The 26,324-nt window shown below is 44.2% G+C and overlaps 1 protein-coding gene across 3 annotated transcripts in view; it reads left to right on the top strand.

Moving 5' to 3' along the window:
* Positions 1-26,324, top strand: part of STAB2 (stabilin 2) — a 142,393-nt gene that overhangs the window by 15,443 nt on the left and 100,626 nt on the right. For all 3 annotated transcript variants that reach the window (XM_053585633.1, XM_053585632.1, XM_053585631.1), the window contains exons 4-10: positions 2,087-2,172; positions 3,323-3,392; positions 12,221-12,316; positions 17,295-17,420; positions 18,538-18,734; positions 20,275-20,408; positions 25,242-25,375. In XM_053585633.1, coding sequence (XP_053441608.1) covers positions 2,087-2,172; positions 3,323-3,392; positions 12,221-12,316; positions 17,295-17,420; positions 18,538-18,734; positions 20,275-20,408; positions 25,242-25,375 — 843 coding nt within the window. The remainder of the gene's footprint in view (positions 1-2,086; positions 2,173-3,322; positions 3,393-12,220; positions 12,317-17,294; positions 17,421-18,537; positions 18,735-20,274; positions 20,409-25,241; positions 25,376-26,324) is intronic.

Below are 26,324 nucleotides of genomic sequence, written 5' to 3'. Positions count from 1 at the left end.
GTTCTTTGTGCTCTGGTCCTGGGGTTCAGAGCTACCCGATGAGGGCGGGTCCTAGTGAACAGTGCCAGTGACTCTGGAGCCCCTGCCTGGGTTAGGAGCCTGGCTCTGCCACATCTGGGAAAAGAAAGAGACGCCAAACTCAAAACAGGCATTTGAGACCAAAGGGTAGTTTACGAATATTCTGCATGCAGGGAAAAAACATAAGGAGTCAGAGAGAGAGAAAAAAACATCTACAGAGGGACACCAGAAGGCTCTCACCTCTGTAGCACCTGCAAGTTGTAAACGATCTGAAAAGACACCTAGTAGATCACGTGAGCCACCATGGTCTCTTCCAGAGATCTGCCTCTCTCTGTGCTTAGAAAGCTTTTTTTCCAAGAGCCGCCGTGATGGTTTGAATGTTTGTGTCCCACCCAAAAAATTCATGTGTTGAAACCTCATCGCCAAAGCGATGCTGTTAGGAGGCCGGGCCTTTAAGGTGTGATGCGAGCACAGTGGGTCAGTACTCTGATAAAGGGGGCCCCAGAGAGCTCCCTCACCCCTTCCACCGTATTTGTTTCTCTCTGCTTATTTCCTCATCTAGAAAAAGGGGCTAAAAATAGGACTTTACTTCAGAGGATTGGTATAAACAGCAAATACATGCTTCCTTCAGCAATTTTATGGAAGGCACCCACCCTACTAACTTCAATCTGGTCCCACTCCTTTACCTAAACACATTTCATTGGCAGTGCATGATTTCTGCTTTTAGGCCCAGATCCCTTGTTTCAGCAGAGATTTCACCCAAATTGGCATTAAACTTGTGTCAACCCAGCCCTCAAAGTATAGAACCAGAGCAAGTATACAAAGAAACAGAATTTTCTTCATCCTCATCACAGTAGTACCTTAAACTTCCGACATTTGCCATTGTTTTAAATTCTCTACTTGATTTTGATCAACATGAAATATAATGCTTGGTATGTAGTACATATTCTCTGAGTGTTTCTTGAAATCCTCTAATATTCCAAATGTTCACAAAAAGCTCCAATTCCGGTCTCCACGGCCCAGAAGGGCAAAGTCCACAGTTGCTCAGAATCAACTTCTGAGTGAAATCTGAATTCTTTTTCTTATCTTGGCAAACATTTCATTAACTGGCTCCAACCATCCTCATATGTGCCCCGTCACCCACCCTCCATTCTCACACCTCAGCTCTCAAGTCCCATCCCCATCAAAGTCTGTCATTCCCAGAACAGGCCAGGCCCTTTTACAACTCCAAGGCTCTGTACTTGGTATTCCTTCTTCCTGAAATACCCTTCCCTTCTAGGCATGGCCAACTCCTCTTCTGCCTTCAAAACCCCAGCTTAGAGAACTCCTCCTCTGACATCTCTCAGATTCCCTAAGGCAGCATCAGTAGCTCCCTTCTCTGGACTCCCTCAATATTCTGTCTTAGCGCACCGATTAGGAGGCACAGCTGTGGAGTTATGCCAGGGCTAAGCTAAATTCCCAGCTTTGCAACTTAGAAGCCAAGAGACCCTGAGCGAATTCTGTGACCTCTGTAAAGTTCACCTGCTCAGGAGCATCAATAGCAACCACTGCTGAGGACTGGGGATGATTTCAGGAGATCATTTAGCAGGGATATCCAACCTTGTGTTTTTTTTTTTTTTCTCTGCCACACATTGGAAGAAGAAAAGTCACCTTGGGCCACACGTTAAATACACAAACACTAACAAAACCTGATTGGCAAAAAAACAAAAAAGGCCATGCATACTTTTCATGATATCTGACACCACAGATAAGGAAGAAAAGTTGTCACACAATCAGCATGCAAACTGCAGGCCACAGGTTGGACACCCCTGTCAAAGTGTATATAGCAAATGCTCAGGAAATGGCAGACAGTGTGACGCCTTCTAGGACAGCACATGGCCACACTGAGATTCACTCGATGACAAGTCTCCATCCCTATAACCCTAAATGACACCAAGAGGGTCTGCAATTGTTTCTTATCCCTGACGACTAGCACTCTAGCTGGCTCAGAGTAGGCACCTAAATGCATCCCTGCAGAATGTTTGTGTGCTGTCACGAACGAATGAATCTGAGCTGTTTGATCCCCTAGAGTGCCCCGGAGGAGCGGCGTCCCCTTGCAATGGCAGAGGCAGTTGTGCTGAAGGCATGGAAGGAAACGGAAGCTGCTCCTGCCAAGTAAGTTCAGAAATGTGTTCTCTTTGCCCCTGATGCTGCTTCCTCTTTTTTACCTGTTGATCCCCCTTAAATACACACACACTAGGTGGAATCTCTAAGAGACAGAGGTATTAATAAAAAGAGTGTGCAGGCCAGGCACAGCGGCTCACACCTATAATCCCAGCACTTGGAGAGGCCAGGGCAGGAGGGTCACTTGAGCTTAGGAGTTTGAGACCAGCCTGGACAATGTAGTGAGACCCAATCTCTACAAAAACATTTTAAAATCATCCAGGCATGGTGACATGTACCTGTAGTCCCAGGTATTGGGAGGCTGAGGCAGGAGGATCACTTGAGCCCAAGAGTTGGAGGCTACAGTGAGTTATGATTGTGCCACTGCACTCCAGCTTGGGTCACAGAGCAAGACCCTGTCTCTAAAACTAAAAATATTTTTTAAAAATGTAAGTATAAAATTTGTAACAAAATGATCTAGGGACCTTTAGGAGAGTCAATTAACTACTCAGCCTTAAGCATAGTCACCTGTAAAGTGGGTTTGATATAGTACCTATGTAATAACATTTGTTGAGAAAGTAAAATGAGATCATGTATGTGAAAATCCTTTGTGAAACTATACAGAGCTAAAGACATTGTAACTGTTGCTATTAATAATCCCCCCTATTCACAGACTACCCTTGGGTGCTATCCTCAGCATCCTTTGAAAGCTATTGGGTCTGCCAATTGAAGATTTTCTTTGTTACCTCCTGAAAGTGACTTTTTGCCAGATTCAAGCCTTAGGGGAATTAAATAACAGAAATCCTTCTAACAGGATTGGGCTCAATTGTCTTAAGAAATGCAAAACTGAGTTTTCTTTTCATGCCTGGGTGAAACTGGGATGTTGGCACTTGCTGTTTAAATCTTTAGACTGACAAAGCAGCTTTCTTCTGCAGAGCATCAGACCCTTAGTAAAAAAAATGATTCAGGATTAATCTGTGTATTATAACACACACAAAAAAAAGCAAAGAACAAAGCAAAAACAGAAGGGAGGGGCTTTAGGAGAGTCACACAGGGAAGATGTATTTCAGAAACAGACCCTGACCAGACCCTCAGCTGCAAGGGCTTCCTGGGTAACGTGTCTCCCACTGGGTCTAATGTCAACCTCCTGGGTGTCTTGCAGGATGGGTTTGGTGGAACGGCCTGTGAAACCTGTGCTGATGACTCCTTATTTGGATCCAGCTGTTCTGCAGGTATGCCTAATTTTTGTGTGATCAAAGCATTTGTAAGGGTGGCGTCCCCAGACAGACTATGGCTTGAAGGGAAAACATTGAATGTCTCTATATAACCAAGTCTACACGCAAAAGCAAAAACTTAATAACAAACTCACAAAACACGATCATTGGAAAGAAAGGCAGCGTTTTCTGTGGTTCCCAGAACCTGCAGTCAGCTACTCACCAGTAACCCTCTCTGGCATCCTGCAGATTCCCTCTCCCCAGACTCCAGGATCCAAGAGCCGCCCATTCCTCACCCACCCAGCTTTTCTTGGGGTCTTTCTAGATCTTGGTTGCAGCATAGATCCTACTTCCACCATAGGTTCCACCTAATTCTAATTTTTCCCTTCCTTTTGGGAAGAGAAATGATTGTCCGAGGTGGTCAGAGATTGCTCTGAGGTTGGTGCTCCTAATTAAACAAACAAACCTAACAGTGGCTTGTCCCTCTCTTATTTTGGGCTGCCCCCAGAAGGGGACGCTGAGACAGGGATTGGAGTAACAAGTGGTTTATTTGGACGGTGACCCAGGAAACACTGGGCATGAGGAAGGGGCAGTGGAGAGGTGAAGCGCATGTTATCCAGCCGGGAACCACTGCGGACCACTGGAGCTTTGCGCCCTGGGGGCTCTGGGAGTCCGTGCAGGACACACATCTCAGAGTCATCTCACCCAAGAGGAGAGGCAGCATGATGTGGCAGACAGGATAACGGCTGTCCAAAGACATTTCCACCAAATCCCTGGGACCTGGAATTTGGCAAAAGGGGAATTAAAGGGGTGGATAGAATTAAGGTTGCTAGTTATCTGGCCTTAAAATGACAGATGACCCTGGAATATTTGAGTGGACCCGATGTAATCACAAGGGCCCTTAAAGGTGGGTTAGGTAATGACAGAGAGATGACATGTGAAAGACTCAACTGCCATTGCTGATTTGAAGAAGGAAAGGGAGCTGTAAACCAAGGCATGGGGGAAGCTTCTAGAGGCTGGAAAAGGGAAGGATACAGATTCTTTCCTAGAGCCTCCTTAAAGGAACACACCCCTGCCAACACCTTGATTTCAGCACAGTGATTTGGGATTTCTGACCTCCAGAATGTATGACAATGTCTAAGTTTGTGGCCATGGGTTACCAAAGTGATAGGAAACTAATACCCAGAGTCTTAGGGGAAGAGTGGCTTCTGCTCCGCACCCCCAGGGCCCAGCCAGCGCCCAGGCAGAGCAGGCTCCTGAGGGTCAACAAAACCCTCAGGCAAAGAGCCGTGGGTGTGGGTATGGGATCCAGCTGCAATGTCTGCAGTCTGCGAGGCCTAAAGACTGTGGCTGGGGTGAGGGACAATGTTCACCAGACCCACAAAAGGGATATATTGGGTGGCCTTTCTCCAATACCGCTTTGGTTCCAGCTATTACGAAAACATTAAATTTGGTAGACACTGCTTTGATTCAAATATTTTTTGCAAGAAAACCAGCACGCACACACACACCACACACACACACACACACACACACACACACACACACATCACCATAAATTTGCATCCTCTGTAATAAATTCCATCCGCAAGAGCAGAAGCAGTGCTTTGTTCTAATCCACATGGTCTTTGAAAGCTGGAATCGCTGTTTCTTCCTCCCAGACCCTCCTACACACTGCGTGCATGGCAGGCACTCACATGTGAGTGAGGGAGCGTATGAATTGCCAATTCACTCAGGCAATGTGGTCCTGACCCAGAAGCACGGTGTTAGAACCCAGACTTTAGACTCAGACCAGCTTTTAGATCCAGGGCTACTAATTGTGAGAACCTAGATAACTTAACAAACTACCTTCTCTATTTTTCTCTTCATTAGTAAAAATAAAAATAATATTGCCTCCTTGATGGAGGATTCAATAAAATAATCAATGTACAATAAATGTTAGTTATTATTATTATCACTTGTTATTCCCTTAGTGTCCCCTAATCACAGGTGTTAGCAAAAGCAAATTTAAAACACATAATGATGTTCTGTGTGTTTTTAAGGTCAGATGTTACATGCAAGGACAGGCAATTACAACATAAGAAATCAACTGTTTAGAAATAACTTGTCTCCTTCCAACTTCCCTATCAAACTACTAGAATTTCAAGAAAATAGTTTATGTAAGTATTGGGATGAGAAGGAATAAAGAAGGTAGCCAGCATTGCTTAGTTCCCAAGAAAACTGAATAATTGTTTTGGGATGAAAAATTAGAAAGAAAATGAACGTGTTCCTCCAAGAAGCTAGTATTGGTTACAGATGTCCACAGGTGTGCACAGAAAATCCAAACATTTCCAAATAAAGGAAATATCCTCCCTTCCAACTTGTTTGAGCCCTGGAGAAAGGGCAAGTCAAAGAGAGAAGATGGTTTAGAAACCTAAATTTTGAAGTAATAAAATGGGATACCTAAACCAAGATTAAACTCCAAGCTCTCAATTCCAATAGAACTTTCTGTGGCCAGGCACAGTGGCTCGCGCCTATTATCCTAGCACTCCAGGAGGCCAAGGCAGATGGATTGCACGTGTTCAGGAGTTTAAGACCAGCCTGAACAAGAGAGAGACACTGTCTCTACTAAAAATAGAAGAAATTAGCCAGGTGTTGTGGTGGGCGCCTGTCATCTCAGCTACTCAGGAGGCTGAGGAAAGAGGATCACTTGAACACTTGAGGTTGCTGTGAGCTATGATGCCACAGCACTCTACCCAGGGCAACAGAGTGAAATTCTGCCTCAAAATTAAAAAAAAAAAAAAAGAACTTTCTGCAATTATGGAAATATTCTGTATTTGCACTGTCCCCACAGTGGCCACCAGCTACATGTGGCCATTGAGAACCTAAAATGGGACTAGTGTGACTAAAGAAATGAATTCAAATTTCAGTTAACACTACTTCACTCATATTTAAATAGCCACACTAGCGGCCACCACATTAGAACAGCTCTAAAATGTAATGGTTAAGAGAACAGGCTCTATAGTCAAACTAGCCTGAGTGTGAAGCCAGCCCCAGTGGCTGTGTGACCGAGGCAAACTATTTAACCTCCCTAAGCCTTCCTCATCTATAACATAGGAATAATAAGACCTGCTTCGTGGGCCTGACGACACAGCAAAGCTCTTAGTAGTATATCACAAGCGCTCAAGCAATGTAAATAAGCATTTAACAAGGACAAAAAAAACAATCCAAGAGCAGTTGAACTATGAGTGAATGAATGACTCAGAGATGGCTGGTCCTCTCCCATTGACTCTGAGAGGAAATCGCAGACGTTTTCAGCCAGCCGGCCACGGGGGGTCAGTGTTGTTCCATGCAATGAGGTGTTAGTCTAGGGAGGTGACAAATCTGCCTGGAAGTAGGACGCTGTATTAAGTGCAGTTTATTTTTAATGTTGGCTGAGGCCTGCTGCCAGAGCGCTCTCCTCCCAGACTGCATGTTGCTTTAGAGAAGAAGTCGAGCTGCACTAGCCAAAGGTTTTCATCTCTGCGGCCAAGGCCCTCGCCTGCTCAATGCCTCCCTCCCAGCCCGGTGACTGCAAAGCCCATCTTCTTTAACATGACCTGCAAATCAATCCACACCGTGCATCATTAATAAAAATAGCTAGCATTGGCTGAGTGCCTACTGTGTGCCAGGCAATGTGCAAAGAGGCTTTTTTTTGGATCCTCACACAACTCTTTAAGAGGGAGGTTCTCGTTTTATGGATGAAGAAGCAGGGAGGTTGCTCAAGGCCACACAACTATGACGGGGGCAGAGGCAGGATATCACGCCAGGTGTGTGTCTTCAGAGCCTGGGCCCCCGAGCACTGCACTGCTCTGCTCCTGCCGAGCATCCACCATGCTTTATAGCCCAGACAGGTGAAAGGGATCCTAAGAGAGACAAGACCAGGCTCCCAGCCCCAAGAAACTGAAGACGTGGGCAGGAACTCTGATGCAGTATGCACAGCCTGCACAGCATGATGGGCACACAGGAAGTGTTCCCACAGGGGGCATCAGAGGGGGCTGCATGCACTGTCCCTCCAAGCAAAATGGCCCCAGCTTTGACCACTTTAAGTCACACTTTCCAAGTTTCATGTGTCTCTAGAGATTTGCTGAGGCTGGATCACAAAGCACCAAGAGCTCTTTTTGTGACCGTCTGGGAAACACATTGCCACTCACATCTCCTTCCCAAGGACACATTCCTGGCAATGGCTGGCAGGCCTGTAATGCAATGCCAGAGGCTTCCAAAAGCTGCCCGTGCCAGGTCACTTCATCCAGTACAGAGGCTGTACTGGTGGACAGGACGCGGGGAGATGCTCACACTGCACAGCCAGAGGGGTGGGCATCTCACAGCAGGACATCACTTGCAGTTACCATATGCACAGGGAGACAGTGACCCTCCACCTCCCCTCCTGCCCCTCACCATCCTCAACTGGCTGCATGACAGCACTTTGGATGAGAATCGTAACTGTATCCCTAGAGCATGGCTTTCCATTGCACTGTGAGCTCCTGAAATTTAGATATTGTCAGCTACTCATATTTGTAGACCTAGTGCCTAGTACAGTGCCTGCTATTAGGTAGGAGCTGAGCAAATATTTTTTAATTCATTGAATTAAATCTTCCCCTGTGAGCCCATAGGACACCTCTCCCCGCAACCTGCTTATCTCCGTTACTAACTTAACTTCTCTTCAGGACCTGTCTGTCCCCAAAAGCTACAGCCATAGGTAAACATGATGTGCTTTGCTTAAAAAGAATCAATGGCAACAGTTTTTGAAGAGGGGACGAAACTCACGAAGCCAATTTAATTCTTCATTTATTTCAGTGACTACCTGAATTAATCATCTCCCATCACATTTTTTTATACGTGATACTGAAATAAAAATGATTCCTACCTCGAAGGGTGTGGTGAGCATTAAGTTAGATCATACATGCCAAGCACTTAGGAAAAGGGCTGGCAGATAGTGTTTAATAAAGGCCAATGTAGGCCCTCGGCTGCAAAATTGGAGAAGGTATCAAAAAACTAGTAATCAAGAATAATAATTGTATTGGTGTCCCAGGGATGCTGTGACAAAGTCCAATTGGTTGAATGAAAAGAATAGGAACTTAGGGTCTCAGTTCTGGAAGCTAGAAGTACGGAGTTGTTGGCAGGGCCATACTCCATTCAAAGCTTCTAGAAGAGGACGCTTCCTTGCCTTTTCCAGCTTTGGTAGCTCCAGATGATCCTTAGTGTGACATCATCACTCTAATCTCAGCCTCTGTCTTCACATGGCCCCTTCCCCTGCTATGTCTCCATCTCCTCCCCTCTTATAAGGACACTAGAACACAAGTCATATTGGATTAAGGGCACATCCCACTCCAGTATGGCCTCATCTTAACCAATTACCTCTGCAATGACCCTCCTTCCAAATTGGGACATGCTGAGATATTGGGGCTTAAGACTCAAACAGATTCTTTTTTTGTTATTGTTATTTTTTAGACAGGTTCTCTCTGTGTTGCCCAAGGCAGAGTGCAGTGACATCATCATGGCTCACTGCAATGTCAAACTCCTGGGCTCAAGCAATCCTCTTGCCTCAGCTTACCGAGTAACTAGGACTATAGGCATACACCACCTCACCCAACTAATTTTTTCTATCTTTAGTAGAATTGAGGTCTTGCTCTGTCTCTTGAGGTTAATATTGAACTCTTGAGCTTAAGATCTTCCTACCTCGGCCTTACAGAGTGCAAAGATTACAGGCGTGAGCCACCACACTCGGCCAAGACTCCAAAGCATTCTTTTGGGGGACAAAATTCAACCCATAACAATAGTATTTTTAAACTATGGAATGAAACATCAAAATAAAGGCAGGATTCAATGCTGTACTTGCAATCTGGTGCCTTACTCCCGCACCCTAATCTCAGCCCTGTTGGATGCTGTCTTTACCTAAAAGTTATTCAAGTAGTTGTCGCTATTGTTGTAGGGCACTGTAAAAGATGTTATGGGCAAATACAAGGTGGAGAGAAGGCCTTTCAAGGGGTTGCAATCTAATAGGGGAGAAAAATGTACAGATTGAGAAAGAGAAAAGCAGTCCTGACTGCTGTCAGTGGGTCACTGGCCTCCTTGCTGCCAGCTAGAGTGTCACCTGCTGAACATAAAAAATTTCACAGAATATCACCAATCAGACAAAAACTGGCCACATCCACGGTGGAACAAAATAAACTAAATGACTGCATGATAATGTCCAAACAGGGAATAAACAACAATGGACAACCAGAAAAATAATTCAACAGCTGCATCTCCTGCTGACACCAATGCCTCTTCTGTGAAGGTTCACCCTAGCTGCCAACTTTGTTGGCTCAATGGTGTGTTCCTGGTGGTCTTTGGGTACCAGGCAGCAGCTAAATTAATAGTTTGAGGAGGATATGATAGATAGTGGGCATGGTATAAAGTGTTGCCGGAACACAGAGGACCACTGAGATGGAACCACAGAAGCTGGAACTTCAGCTGGCCTTGAAGGAGGAGGAGGATTTCAAGTGGCTCACACAAGGGAGAACAGCAGAGGCAAAAGCACCGAGGTGTGGAAAGCACAAGCTGCCAATCCTGAGACTTCCAACATCCGACTTCCACTCTAGAGTGGTCTTCCTAGGCCAGCCCAAACCCCTCGCTTCTTCCTGGTCAGCTCCCATTGGTCCATTGTGTGGTTGCATTTATCCCCCTGCATTGTTATTGGCTGTCTTCTCCCGCCATTAGACTAAGAGCTCTTGGAGGCCTGGGACTTTGTCCTGTTTGTCTTTGGACAGATACTGTGTCTCTAGCACAGTATCCCAAACATGGTAGGTGTTCAATAAATGGTATGAAGGACAGAAAGGAAATAGCAAACCAGAGTCATCCCACACACCGAGAATCTAAGATACACAAAATGAAGTGATGAGAGATGAAAATGAAAAAATTATCAAGGCTAGAGTCAGATTAGAGAGATCTTTCTTTGCCAGACTGAGGAATCTAGATTTCATTTGGTTGGCAATTGGGAGTTGTTGAGATATTTGGGGGATGTTCACCCAAATGCCATGGTTACTATATTGAAATGGATGGAATGGAAGGTGAGAGATTGGAGCTAGGTAAGCGAGGTAAAATGCTACTGCAATAATCCAGGCAAAACATGGTAAGAACTTGAACAAGGACTATGGTACCAGTGGAAACAAGGAACAGAAGAGCAAGGTGGGAGGCATAGAGAATACAAATAACTTGATTATCAGATTCTTGGAATACTTTAAACTTTATTAAACCTTGCTTTTCTGGCATTTTTAGTTCAATTTTTAACCAGGTATGTCTTAATTATGTTCCACTTTGGCTGATATTAATTTGGCTTACATGCATTGACCATATGTGTGGTAGGAAGAATAATGGCTGCCAAACATAACTATAGTCCAGAAAGTAGAAGGGAAGAGAGAGAGAGAGAGAGAGAAGGGGAGGGGGGACATGCAAGGAGGGAGGGCATTTTGGGGGACCTCACCTAATGTGCATGATGCAATAGTACATGTCAAAACTATTGAGAAATGGGTATAATTGTGATGGATGTGTTACTTAATTCAATGTAAGCATTTCACATTGTATATCAAAGCAGTACGCGGAACCCCATAAATGCATCAGTGTACAAAGTTATGATTTAATAAAAAATAATAATTAAAAAAAAAGAAGAATGGCTGCCAAATGTCTTAATCCCAAGAACCTGTGAATTTGTTAGGTTACAAAGAAAAGGGAATTAAGGTTGCAGATGGTATTAAGGTTGCCAATCAGTTGATTTAAGATAGGGCAGTTGTCCTGGATTATCCAGGTGGGCCTAGTATAATTATACAGATTTTTATAAGAAAAAAAGAAGGCATAAGAGAGAGCCAGTGGAGATGATAGCATGAGAAGAATTCAGTATTAGCTTTGAAGATTGAAAAAGGAATTATTAGCCCAAGAATAGAGATGGGCTCTGGAAGCTGGAAAAAACAATGGAAGAGATTCTCCCCTGGACTTTCCAGAAGGAATACAGCCCTGTTGAGACATTGACTTTAGCTCAATGAGACACATTTCAGACTTCTGACCTCCAAAACTATAAGATAAATTATGTGTCATGTTAAGCCACTGAGTTCATGGTACTTTTGTTACTGCAGCAATAGAAAACTCATACCAACATCCTTCACAGAAGGCTGCCCAGAGGATGCTATTGGCTCAGCCTGATGGTACATCTTGCTCAAATGAGACATAAACTGGGTGCTAAAGAGTTGACTATTTATTTCAAATGCCCTTCATTTGCCGCCTCTGAAATGATTTGTCAGTGAGCTAAAAATTCATCTGTTTCAAGCTAGAAAAAATGGCAAAATTATTCTAGGCCCTTCTGAATTTCTTTTTTATCCTTATATTGCTCCATCATTCAGGAAGTAGGATTTATTTGCATAAATGTTGGCTACCAACAGTGATCAACTTAGTATTAGCTTTTCTTTTTTAAATGTAACAGGTGTATATAAAACACTAAGTTAATTCTCTTGTTGGGGTACCCAAAGATGAAATAGTTTGAAGGTAGGAAGATAAAAACTCTAAAGCCTGTGATATACCAGTTATGCTTTATAAATATTATCTCACGTAACTCTACAGAAATCCCAGAAGTGAGGTATCATCATCTGCATGTTATACACTTTAAAAAAAAAAACTGATGCTAATGAAAAAAGATGAAGCCAGATTCAAAGGAGGGTCTCTAGGACTACAAACCCATGGTTTTCTTCACCTTATCATACAGATTCCCAGCAAACACTATCTGAAAATATTAGGTTTCTGGAATCATTAGATGCAATCTCTATCAGTAATAAAAATGCCCCATTTTCCATCTGCAGTGTGCAACTGTGTGCATGGGGTATGCAACAGTGGACCTGATGGTGATGGAACCTGTGAATGCTACTCTGAATACACCGGCCCCAACTGTGACGAGCGTGAGTACCTCACTAGATCAAACAGAACAGATGTACGCATTTCAATTTTGCTCTACGGGGGTGAGGTACCATCAAATGTTTGCTAGAAGGAAACAAAAAATTAAAAAAGAGAGGATAGAAGGAAAAAGAGGGGAAGGGAGAGGAGGGGAGAAGAGGAGAGTGGAGAGAGGAACAGAAGCAGTGTGGTGACAAGGCTATCCTGTGTTTTAGGAGGTCAAGCTGGAGGCAGTGTGTAGGGTAGAGTGGAGAAGGAAACATTGAGTCTAGGAAGCCGAGAGCAGCCATTGCAACAGGTTAGTCACCTAGTGAAGGGGTGGAGATATATTCTCAATTACAGGTCGCAAAGGCACAACACATGAACAGCCCTAAGGAGGGGAGGCTCACCAAGCCTAAGTGACTCATGGAAGATCACACAGATGGTGAATAAGAGTTGGAACTCAAATCATTTGACCCCATTAAACAATCTATTACCCGGGGTCCAATCAAGAGATAGAAATCACAGGACGATTTAAGCAAGAGAAGTTTAATATGAAGAATTAGTAAGCTGCAAGACAATAGCAGCGATAATATGCAAACCCTGGGGATGATGGAGCATAACACAGAAGGACAGTCTTGAAAGGGGTTGGCCATTCCCAAGACAGGATTCAAACCTGGATGGAGAGGGTGTGGCTGGCAGCCCACTGGGTGACTGACAAGTTTGCTATTTTTCCCAAGCCAGCACTGGACCGCAGTGACCTAGCAGGCATGAGACAACCCTCCAGTACACTGGGGTGCTGAGGCTGGTGGGTGAAGGCATAGAGGAATCTGGGCCCTGGCATGGGGGAAAGCTGGGTTGTGCAGTGTATGTGTGGGGAGGGCTGTATCACTGGGTTCAGGCCAAGGATGCAAAGTCACCTAGGGACTGTAGGTACATAGCAGGGGCAAAGCATCCCTGAACAGACTATGAGTATAAGCAGCAGCAAACAACCCAGCAGAAACACACCATTGCACCCGGGATCTAAAAGGAGGAACCCCTGCCTCCTGCCTTGTCCCTCTGCGCCCTCTACTGGTAAAGCTTAATATTGCTCTGTGAAGGACAGATGCTCACAGCAGAGCAGGTTCTGAAGGGTGAATTTGGAGCTGAGAGGTTAAGAAATTGGTCCTTCTGCCTGTGGCTCAAAGGAGTAGGGTGCCAGCCCCATATGCCGGAGGTGGTGGGTTCAAACCTACCCCTGGCCAAAAACTGCACAAAAAAAAAAAAAGAAAGAAAGAAATTGGTCCTTCTTCCTGTGACTCTAGCCTCGCCTAACTTTTCCTCTGGACTGTAGCCTCCTGTAAAATGAAGGGGTTGGGCAAGATCACACGTCAACAAAGGCAAACACATTTTGTTGAAAGCCACTGAGATGCTGTGAGCACTGGCAGTGACAAGGAAATAAAACACAGCCTCTGCCTTCTTTCTGTGGAGGAGACAGCCAAGCAGACCACCGGTTCAAATCCAAGGCCAGGTGGGTGGGATGACCCCTTTGTGGATGCGGCTACCCGTCATTGTCCAGAGGACGCATGGGTAGAGAGGCCTTCTCAACAAGGCAGGAGACTCAGTCCAGAAGCTGCCCTAATAAAGAACCCTGACAGATAAGCTTCTAAAGGGAAAAAAAAAAAATTTTGAGTCAAAAGATAAACGAGAGATTTGGACAAAAATATTTGAAAGTTGCATGGTAGATAAATGTGTATAATAAAGTCCATGAACCCAATTTTTAAAATGAACCTAGTAACAGCTAATTCTCAGGATAAGAAATGACAACCAACAGTAAACACGAAAAAGATGCCAAAACCACTAGTAATCACACAAATACATACCTCATATTAAAATGAAACTCAGATTTGGAGTCTTGGAGGTTTCGTGTTGGTTTGTTTTGATTTTTTGCCTACTATGTTACACGGATTGAAAATATAAATAATATCCATCTGTGAGAAAAATGACAATGAAAATATAGATTTTCCTACAACAAACGGGGGAAAGTTATCAGTAAAATTTCAAAACATGTTTACAGTATGCTGGTGCGGCTTATGAGAAGGGACAGGTTAGCAGATGTGGGTAAGAATATATATTGTATACAGAGAAATTCATGGAAGTATTATTTATAAGAGAAAACAAGCTGGAAATAACTTGAATGTCCATTACTAGGAAATTGGTTGGAATAAATTGCAACCAATTTATATAGTATATATAATTATGCATATAGTATATACAAGGATATAGTATATCCTATACCAGTTAGAATGATGTTAGCTGGTATAAGAAATAAACACAGACTCAGCGCCCATAGCACAGTGGTTATGGCACCAGCCACATACACCGAGGCTGGCAGGTTCGAACCCAGCCCCGGCCAGCTAAACAACAATGACAACTGCAACAAAAATAGCCAGGCATTGTGGCAGGTGCCAGTAGTCCCAACTACTTGGGAGGCTGAGGCAAGAGAATCACTTATGCCCAAGAGTTTGAGGTTGCTGTGAGCTGTGACGCCACAGCACCCTACCAAGGGCAACATAGTGAAACTCAAAAAAAAAAAGAAGCAAGTACCATGTAAAACTCAATGTGACCGAAAGGACAGTATCACTGTCCAATCTGATTCTAAAGCTTGAGAAGTTGTGCTGTGTCAGCAGACCCACCTATCTCATATGTAACTGAGTGTGGTTAAGAATAAAATAGAAAAATTTTTTTTCTATTAAGCATGTTACTATTTTAAATGTCTACTAAGTTCTCAAAACATAAATTGTTATTGAGGGGTTTTTTGTTTAATTACTTAATAAATGGACCTGTTAGGTATTCCTTTTGATATAGGTGCACCATGAAAAAAATTATTGAGACACTAAGAAACTGTAACTTGAGACATTGGGGGACCTCTGGCTTAACACCACAGAGGTGTGGTGTCACTCCTGTGGGAGTCCAATGTGGGTGTTCCTGTCTGATGTGCCCACCTTCCCACCACATGGTGGTCAGGGAGCTAGACCTCTCCATCCTGTGACTCTGCCTCTAGCCACCATGGATGGGAAAAGGGAGAGTGAAGTAGCACCTGCTTACTACAGTCCAGGAAAAATACATAAAACTTCCACTCGGGATCCCATCAGTGTGAACTAGTCACATGACCCTGCCTCAGAGCAAAGGAGGATGGAAAATGTCATCCTCCGGGGGCATCACTCCTGGAAACTCCTATACTTTATAGAAGAAGCAGAGGAATAGTGTCTATGAATTTTTGACTCAACTAGCCACTGTTGGGAGACAATTGTACACATCTTGAGAGTAGCGTACTAACTGCCATCTCATCTTTTCTAGGATGTTCCAGCTCAATCTTTCCAGGATGGTCACATATTAAACAACCCTGAAAGACATAGTATCTTTCTCAAGAGCAAAAGGCAGGAATGCTTTTTGCCAATGCCAGTTATCAGTGTATTGCCTCTCAGCTCCAAATTTACCCTTTTTGCCTGCTCTGTGATGAGCTCTCTGAATGTTTCTTTTTTTCCAGCTAGCAAGATGTGAAACCATCTCAGTAGAGGATGCTGGAGGGACTGTGGAGGAAAAGGAGTTTTTCTCTTGTTTCTGATTTGGCTTCCAAGAAACAACTTTCCTCCATTTCTCAGACCCACACAGTTAGGTTCCTGTAGAGCTCAGCTTCCTTCAGCATTCGGCTACTGCACACTGTCCAGACCTTGACTTGGGATGGGGCAGCATAGCCAGGAGCCCCAGAAACCAGGGTGTGTTGCTCTGAACCTCCTCTCCTCAGCCCCATGCACACCACAGGCCTTATGGATCTGGCCATCTAAGGAGCTGGCCACCCCACCTGCATCCCACCCAGGCCCAAGCCACACACAGAGATACACTACCCTTGTGAGAGGGTGGCTTCTTAGCTCCTGTTTCCAATAGCACCCAGTGGTCAGCAGCTTGCCTGGGCACCTAGTGAGTTCCAAGGCTTGGCACCTTCCCACAGACATCCTTCCCAGGCACCCCAAAGAGCAGATTTCCAGCAAGTTTCACTGTTAAGCTACTTAAACAACATCTGCCATCCAGTGACCAAGGCTGTGAATTTTCCAGTGACATCCAGATCTTAGCCAGGAGGAAGGAAGGTTCTACCTGCATGCTTATCTCAGCGCTAGTACAATGCTTATTCTTTATATGTTTGCTGTTCTTCCATTCATTAGAATTCTTTCATTCTCACTAGCTAATTTCCCACAACTTCAATTCTCTGTTCATAATTCTTTAAAACTTTCCCTGTTGAAATACTTATGTGGTTTCTGTCTCCTGTCTGGCCCTAAATAATATATTGCTCATTACTGAAGGAAAAAAAAAAAAATAACGCCTCAAGTTTCCTAAGATCAGGGCTCCTCTCTTGTAATAAAACTCACAGCAGGTACAGGCCTAAGTCTAGTTCTCTTTGTATTGTCCCATGAGAATTAAGTCTTGGAAAAACTAGTGCCAAAATACTGATACCGTGGCTATTGCAAAGATGTGAGTAATAAACTGTCTTTTGTCTCTAACCAAGGAGTTTTGTGTCTTCCACCAGAATCCATGAAATTATATCAGCTCAACTGGTTAGCTTTGCAAGTTGGCAAATATGTCAGACTTTTCATAGTTTTTGACAGCCCCTCTATGTCATACATATTAAATACTGTGCAGTTATTAGAGATTAAAACAGATCCTTAAAGCCTTCTATAATATACTTTAAATTTAAAATAAGCTTGCCAAGTATTTTAATAAGATTCCCTTTTGTTAAAAATATCATACAAATACATTTATAAATTCATGTATTATATTGGTTGTTGACATTGGTAACTTTGGGAGTGGGATTGGAGTGTGAGAATAAGAAAACCATCTCACCTTACGTCTTCTGTGTTTTTTGAATTGTTGTAATGAGTATATATTACTTTTTTACTAAAAGGGAATACCATAGTTTTAGAACTATTTAGCTGCTAATGCAACTACCTCCACAATCTTCCCTTGCAGCTGTTCCTGAGTGTGCAGCCTTGCTCTGCCCAGAAAATTCCAGATGTTCACCTTCCAGTGAAGATGAAACCAAACTAGAATGCAAATGCCTTCCCAATTACCGACAGGATGGCAAACGCTGCGAGCGTGAGTAGAATTTAGATCCTATCAGTTTATTCATTGAGATATTCAGGTTATTTAACAGGCAAGTGAATCCTCCAAAACTCCTTTATATTAACACAATGACAGTCTTTATTTCTTTCTATACAACTGACAGAAATATGTAAGAAATGCCAAGCAAGGCTGGGCAGTGGCTCATACCTGTAATCCCAGCACGCTGGGAGGCCGAGGCGGGTGGATCTTCTGAGCTCACGAGTTCAAGACCAGCCTGAGCCAGAGTGAGACCCTGTCTCTAAAAGTAGCCAGACATTGTGGCACCTGTAGTCCCAGCTACTCGGGAAGCTGAGGGAAGAGCATCATTTAAGCCCAAGAGTTTGAGGTTGCTATACGCTATGATGCCACAGCACTCTACTGAGGGTGACAAAATAAGACTATCCCAAAAAAAAAAAAAAAAAAAAGGAGTACCAAGCAAAATGGTCATTGTGTGGTAGTCCTCAATAAATGGCAACATGTCCTTCTATTATTAAAACAAATATATAGGTTTTTACACATTTTTATATCACCTTAATGTTGCATAAAATATAATGCTTCTTTTTTTCCTTTTCACGCTTATTCACTTTATAAGAGACTGTCTTGCATATCAATTAAGAATAGGGACTCTGTAGCCAGACTGCCTGGGTTCAATCCCAGATTTGTCTTTTACTAACTACATGACCTTTAACCTGCCTGTGCCTTAGTTTTTCTATCAAATGGGGATAATAATGATACCTACCTTAGAGGATTGTTGTGGGAAGTAAATGAGTTAATATATACCAAATTCTTAGAGCATGGCCAGTACTATAAATTCTATAAGCATTAGTTGTTTCTTTCACAACGTTAGTTGCATGTTAACTACACACATATGGCCCAGGGATATATCAACACAATCACTGTAGTTACAATTGCTGATGATCATACATCAATCTATTTGGTGGAAGGAGAATGATCAGAAGGGCTGAGATAAAATATTTCTTTCTCTCTTAAAACTGTTGAGCTGCCTTTGTGGCTCAGATGAGCAATGATCCACTGTTGCTCACAGCTCAGTTTTCCCTTGTGCCTCCCCCCGTGTGCCTAACTGCCTCTCCTCTTGCCATTGCCTCTGAAGCCATCAATCCATGTTTACAAAAAGTCTGCCACCCTCATGCTCTCTGCACATACCTGGGACCAAACCAGCACAGTTGTACATGCCAAGAAGGCTACCACGGGGATGGCCAGGCGTGCCTGCCGGTGGACCCCTGCCAAACCAACTTTGGGAACTGCCCTGCAACGTCTACAGTGTGCAAGTATGACAGGCCTGGACAGGTAAGCAAATGATGCAGGAAACTGAGGATCTCAGAGCTAGACAATGCACCAAAGGTATACCATGCCTCGGGTCCCATCAGTTCACCCGTCCTGGGCTCAGTGGGGCATCCTCTCTAGACAGGCCTCCAGGTGCTCAGGGCCTGACTGCAGTGCCCACATCCACCCAGTCACACTGCTTCAGCTCCCCCATCAAAACTTAACTGTCTCATCTTCTCTCCTATCACAGAGAGATACTCCTCTGGGGTAACTAGCAAATTCAAAATTAGATTTACAAATGTACTGTCAACCAAGTCTTGGGTGAATAGATGATTGACTTTTGCCCCAAGTCTTCCATTCTCTCTAATATCTTTTTAAGTTGAGAGGGGCTTTTAGAACAAAAAAATTACCCTGTCCTGAAGGGATGGAAACTAAGGGTAGCTGGGCAGCACTGACAGATTGTAGGGAGCTGTGAGGGCATCCTAGGGTGAGACACTGCCTGTGTAAATCACATCATAACCTCGACTGATAAAGATCAGTCTGGGTGGAGACCCTTGCTGAGGAGCTCAGTTGAAAAATTCCCTAATATTGCCTTCATCCATCAAGCTTCCTGTGTCCCAGTTGCACATTCAGACTTCAGGGAAGGAAATCTATCCATTCAGAAGGACATTTAGCACAGGTGGGAGGAAAGGCTGAGTGCCGACCCAAACACAGCTGTGGGTCCCTGCAGGCTAATCACTGCCCGGATAGGAACATTCCTGGAATTTCCTGCAAAAAATCTGCCCCATCTCACCTCAAGGAGATAGCATATATCACATAGTATTTCTGCTATCAATTTCTGAGGCAGGTGTGCAGTGAAATTCAAGGGTCTAAATCCCCATCTTCAAAATGAGGGTCTTTATGGGGAAATACATTATGCCAGGAGTGCTGGGGCCTTGAAAGCATAGTTTAAAATAGGCTTTGTCTCATTGAAAATGGATTGCAAGGCAAATTTTTAAGTCTTAGGAACCCTATGTGTTCATAGAGAAGCAGGGCATTGCATTACTCCAGAGCAGATTCTCCACCTCGGCATACTGACATTTGAAGTGGATAATTTGTGACCGGGGCAGGAGCTGTCCTGTGCACTGTGGGCATGTCACAGCATCCTTGGCCTCTAGTAGCACCACCCTCCTCCCACTATGACAATCAGTGTCTCCAGAAACTGCCTGGAGTCCCCTGGGTTGGACCCCCCAGTTGAAAGACCACTTTTCTAGAGCACTAAGACCTTTCTTCTGAGCATCAGTCTCTGCTCACCTATAGACAATCGAAAACCAGGATTATGGAGCCAGAGAGGTCAAGGGTTAGGAAACAAGACATATGAAAAGCTAAACTCTGCAAACAAGGGTCATGAGCTTCCAGCAGGTGAGACACACAAGTGTGGCGTCTTCTTCTAGATATTTTGACCCACACTTCAGACCTACTCTGGGTTAGTTTTTCTGGGAGAATAAGAACATGGATTAAAGAAGAATGCAGCAGAAGCGACTGACGAGGATCCTACGTGTTTTTCTCTCCCTGTCTACTCAAGTCTCACTGCGAGTGCAAGGATCATTACCACGGTTTCATACCCGGAGTTGGGTGCACTTTGTCCGATATCTGTGAGTCAAATAACCCGTGTCATAGGAATGCAGACTGTACCACTGTTGCTCCAGGCCAAACCGAGTAAGTCTCTCCCATCCTACTGCCAACTTTTCCAAGGGGTGAAAATGGTGGCCTATCAATTCTGGAAGTTCCTTGAAGGGGAGGCCACGTGTCTTACTCAGCCTTGTATCTACCGTCTCCTCACAAAGTAGGAGCAAGGATCACAGGGGTGCTTGATAAACCTTTCTTTAACCCACAAGCCACTCAGCAATTACCTCCTTTACCATGGCCATTAGAACATTCTGGAGTTTGCCTGATGGCTTGGTATGAAGTAGTCAGAATGTGGGGAAGGGAAACCACTGTGATAGGGACACAAATGGTCGTCGAGATTACCGAGGGATAACCTCAGATGCACATGCCTGCTTCCTCACTCAGGAAATATTGCCCATTAGTGGTGCCTAACAAGACTGGACAAAGTGGCTTGGTGCCTGTAGCTCAGTGGGTAGCGCATCAGGGGTGGTGGGTTCAAACCCAACCCAGGCCTGCTAAACGACAATGACAACAACAAAAACAACAAAACATAGCTGGGCATTGTGGCGGGTGCCTGTAGTCTCAGCTACTTGGGAGGCTGAGGATCTCTTGAGTCCAAGAGTTTGAGGTTGCTGTGAGCAATGACACCACAGGACTCTACTGAGGGTGACATACTGAGACTCTGTCTCAAAAAAAAAAAAAAGAAGACGGGACACTTTGACTCCAGGGTTCAGAAGAAGGGGTTTTCTGAGCAAAAATATTTGTGTGCAATCTCCTGAGGCAGAGGCAGCTCACTTGATAGAAAGGAGATGAAATTTAAAGACCCGACTTCTCCTACCAGATGGGTGACCTTAGGAAAGTGGCACCATTTTGCAGGGCTCAGTTTCTCCACATACACAATGACATCTACTCCATATCATTTTTTTTTTCAGTAGGGATAAGGTCATGCTCTTGCTCAGGCTGGTCTTGAACTCCTGAACTCAAGCAATCCACACACCTCGGCCTCCCAGGGTGTTAGGATTACAGGTGTGAGCCGCTTGCACCTGGCTTACTCCATAAAGTTGTGACAGTTACATAAGACAGCCTCTCACAGATGCTTTATATTTGCATCAGTGACTGGATTAAGCCTAGAACCCAAGTCTTTTGACTTTCAGACCAGGGCTTTTACCTTGTGCCACTTTCATCAGGATCTGCAAAGGACTCAGACTGCTGCTGTGAGCTCAAACCCATAATCAACATCGAACCAGGCAACTGTAACAGTTTTTGTGCTTCCAGCGCCCTCTTCTATATTTTTTTAAGTTTGTACAATTTATATGGGTTTTCAGTGTGTAGATTTGCCCAGATGGTTTGATGATCATTGTGTTCATTCAGGACAAATAAGTAGGTCTGTACTCACCATGGATGGTGTGGAAAGAATTTAGGAATCAGAACACATGGGTTCAAACCGTGGTTCTGCAGCTTATCCTAACCTCTCTGACCTGAGGGAGAGAGTTATACCTCCCACCTCGGTTGTGATTAGTATTAAATGAATACATTCATCAACTCATGAGCAGAACCTGGCATGTAGAGATCTCTTGATACATGTCAGCACACAGGTAAACACACACAGCCTTGTGTGTTGGCACACACCACCTGACACACACATGTTTACAGCCACATCCTCTCTTCAACATAGATTCTGGCAATACCAATAACCAAACAAGCCAGTGCACACATTGTTTAACATTCTCTGAGTAAGTCTGAATAGGATACCTTAAGCAATTTTGTTCCTTTGTGTTTGAGAAGGTAAAAAACTAAAAGTGAAACTGGAGCTTCAGAATATCACCAGCTAGATCCAAACTTGGATTTAGAATGGGGGCAAAACCAGCAATGGGTTTTAGGCCACATGTGTCACCCACACGCTTTCCTCCTTCATCCATATTGACGTCTTCAGCTGGAAAGAGGAAGAGGCATAAAAGTGGGCTGTGTGACATTGATAAAATATGAAGCCTCCAGTCCGCAGGTAATTGGCTTCTCTAGGATAAAGGTTTATTTCATTTATGCCTCTTCAATAAGACAAGTAGTTTATGCAGAATCTTCAAAATCATGCTTCATTCGTCACAGAAAACCACCCAATCAAGAAGGATGGGATCAAATGTGGGCTCTACCACATCCCCCTGGAGTGACTGGGACAAGTCTGGACTTTTCTGATCCACGGTTCCCTCACCTGTCGAGGGTACCAGAGACTAAGACTATCTCCCTTTGAAGGGCTGTCAAGCTCATGTATATAATGTTACTTTTAAACTCTAAGCTCCATTTTGATTATTACGAAGAAGAATAAAGTTATTCCTTTTTATTTTTAATTATTAGGTAGGAAAAAAGAAGCAAGCAAAGAGAATAACATTTCCCTTTTATTTAATTCAACTCAGCAGGAAAAAAGATCAGCCATGACTGAGCAGGCATGTTGGAAAATGTATGGTTTACATTCCACATGGACCCTTGGAACATTAGTGACACTTATGATATAAGACTTGTACAGGTTATGATGTCCTTTATGTGACTAATCTTTCTAATAATCCTGTCCAAGGCAACAAGGTTCAGGGGCAAGAGGCTTTCCCAGATGGATCTAGGTTTAAATCCCAGCTCAACCACTTCCAGATGTGTTTCCAGTAGTTCAATCCTTAGACCTTGGTAACAGAAGCCCCTGCCCTGGGCTTAGCATTTTAAAGGGTCTTATTCTGGCTCCTGGTTATACCAGGGCAAAGAGTCTGAGGACCTAAGGGACACACTCTCCCAAAGCCTCAGAGTATTTAGAGTGCCCTTAGAGTGCTTAGAACCCCATAATTCCATGCCCTGATGGCTCCAAATCAGCTTCCGGGGCCTGGATCCTGGAGCCCCCAGGGTATAGCCCCAGTATGGCTGTTCACAGCAGGTTAAGGATGAGCCAGTATTATCTTCACCACACTCATGAACACATCCTTGGCCCAGGTTCTACTGAACTACTTATTGTTTACCTTAGTTCATTTTGGGCTGCTATAACAAAGTCCACTAACCTGGGTGGTTTATACATGCAAACAACAAAAATAAAAATTTGTTTTTCACAGTTCTGGAGGCCATGAGTCTGAGATCAGGAAAGCAGCATGGTCAGGTTCTGGTGAGGGTTCTCTTCCAGGTTGCGGAAAGCTATCTTCTCATTGTATCTTTATGTTGCAGAGAGAGAACTAGAGAGATCTCCAGGGTGTCTTTTATGAGGGCACTAACCCCTTCACAAGGGCCCCACCCTCAGGACCTGATCACCTCCCAAAGGCCTCATCTTCTAATTCCATCACCGTGGGGGGGAGGGTTGGATTTCAACAAATGAATCGGGGGAAGACACAAACCTTTAGTCCATTGCATTTTTCTTCAAACACGCCAGGATATTCCTGACTCTGGGATTTCACACACACTCTTTCTTCTAGAACATCCCTGCCTCTTCCTCCTGCCCTCCACCCACCTCCTCTGAATCAGACTAATGCCCTGATCCTTTGATGCTCACTTCAATTATCTCCACCTCTAGAATGACTCCCCTGTTCTCCCAGTCCACTCTGATGACTCTTCTTCTGGGTTTCCAGAGCACTCTGAGTGCTTCTCTGAGAATTTATGGCCCAGAACTGTAATGGGTACATAGCACAGTGGTGGTGAGCATGGACAGGTATTGCTGCTTAAGGCTGTGTGATCTTCAGTGAGATACTTAACCCCCTGTGCCTCAGTTTCTAAAATGGGGTTATAACAGGACCCTCCTCGGGTGGTTGCATTAAATAAGATACCACAGTGAGACCCTTACAAGAATAACTGTCATTAGAGCTATTAATAAATGCTAGCTATTATTGTCATTACTGATTTCAGTCCCCAACTAGAATAGAAAGTTCTCTGGGGTCTACATTTTATTCACCTTTGTTGCAACACTTACAGCTGTTGCTACAGAGAAGAGCTGCATGGCACCAGAAGAGTATGTGTAATGGTGACCTGATTTATAGAGAGGGAGTGGAGGAAGAGAAGGGCAATCAAGGAAGGCTTCCCTAAGGAAGCAGCAGAGATCTCAGCTAGGAAGTAGATCAGTAGTTCTGATTCTTTATTGTCCCACAAGCTGACTTCAGTCGCTTGTTCTGATTTGATCATTCTGCAGTAGACCCCCGGAATCTATGTTTATACATACTTAGCACTCCAGGTGATTCTGATGCACATGGTCTCTTGATCTCGCTTTGAAAAATACTGAGACAAAGAGCATGCAGGGAGGCCAGGCGCAGTGACTCAACCTGTAGTCCTAGCACTCTGGAAGGCAGGAGGATTCACTGATCTCAGAAGTTTGAGATCAGTCTGAGCAAGAATAAGACCCCATCTCTACTAAAAATAGAAACAAAAAATTAGCCAGGTGTCATGGCAAGTCCCAGCTACTCAGGAGGCTGAGACAAGAGGATCTCTGAGGCCAAGAGTTTGCAGCTCCTCTGAGCTATAATGCCACAGCACTCTACCCAGAGCAATGGAGTGAGACTCTGTCTCAAAAAAAAAAAAAGCAGGGGCGGCACCTGTGGCTCAAAGGAGTAGGGCACTGGCCCATATGCCGGAGGTGGCGGGTTCAAACCCATCCCCGGCCAAAAAACAAAAAAACAAAACAAACAAAAAAAAAAGCATACAGAAATATCTAGTGTTTATAGCTATGCATAACTTATTAGATATACATTTCTTGAAGGCCTACTTAATGTTGGGTACTATCCTAGAAATGCTTGCTTGTGTTTGTGGCTCTCTTCTGTCTCTGTTTTACACTGGGATCTTTTGCTTCATCTGCTAAAGGAGGGTATCGGACTGAATGATCTCAATGTTGAACAGTTGTAAGCCCCTGAGAATGTGTTTTCACTCTCTCTGTAGATGCACTTGCCAGAAAGGTTACATGGGCGATGGCTCAGTGTGTTATGGAAACATTATGGAGCGACTCATAGAATTAAACAGTGAACCTGGAGGACAATGGCAGGGAAGGCTGACGTCTTTCATCACACTCCTGGGTAGGCAGCTACGGGCACAGGTTTCTACACAGAAGACAGCCCTCTTTCAGGCATGAGAAACTGCAATCATTCAGAAAAGAAGGGCTTGTCTTTTGGGATCAGCCTTTCCAGGAAGGGGCTGTGCAGGTAGGAGGGAAAGGGCAGGCAGCTGTTTCCAAGCAGACAGGCAGGAGTTAGTACCAAGACATCTAGCAGTGCAGGAATTAGTAGGTAGAGAGCTAAGGGTCCTGGGGTCACCCCCATGGTAGTGAGAACATATGGTAGCCTGGGAGTGTCTTAGGCAGACTGGACCATCAATTGTTACCCTGGATAGAGCTCTGTTGCCACCTTTCCCATCACAAAATTCTGGTACACACAGCCTCCTGGGTAAGAACACGGAGCCAGTCCTGCCCTCCCAAGTTCCCCAGGATGATGGAAACAGGACTGGCTACATACTTTGTGGGGCCCAGAACAAGATAAAAATGTGGGGCCCTTTGTTCAAAAAATTATTAAGCATTTCAAGATGGCAACAGAAGAGCCATTAAACCAACCAAGGGGTGCTTCCAAGCTGGCCTAGGATGGAAACAAGGGCTGCATCTTTGCCCCCTGGGATGGTGACAGCTCAGAAGACCAAGCACAGGTTGGGGACCATGGGATTTTCAGAGGACTTTTATCATACCTGAACTGCTCATCACAGGGGATTCCTGAAGTCAGGATTGTGACTGCAGGGAAACCCTCACAACCTTAGATTCAGAACCTACTAGGGTGCTGGCTTCAGCGTGCCTCGCATTAATGCAAGGATAAGGTTAAGTTTACACAGAATTTAATAGAGAGCTTCCCAATTGACATAAGGTCTCAAAGACCCACTACAATACAGAAGGGCATGAAAAGACCAGTGATTACTTTATTTCATCCCTCCTGTGCCATTGACCCATTCATTGTTTTTTTTCTTTGTATATTTTGACTCCTA

The sequence above is a fragment of the Nycticebus coucang genome, chromosome 3 (assembly GCF_027406575.1).
Source record: "Nycticebus coucang isolate mNycCou1 chromosome 3, mNycCou1.pri, whole genome shotgun sequence".
NCBI classification, from domain to species: Eukaryota; Metazoa; Chordata; class Mammalia; order Primates; family Lorisidae; genus Nycticebus; species Nycticebus coucang.
Note: the sequence above shows the minus strand (reverse complement) of the source record. Positions and strands in the feature narration are given on the sequence as shown.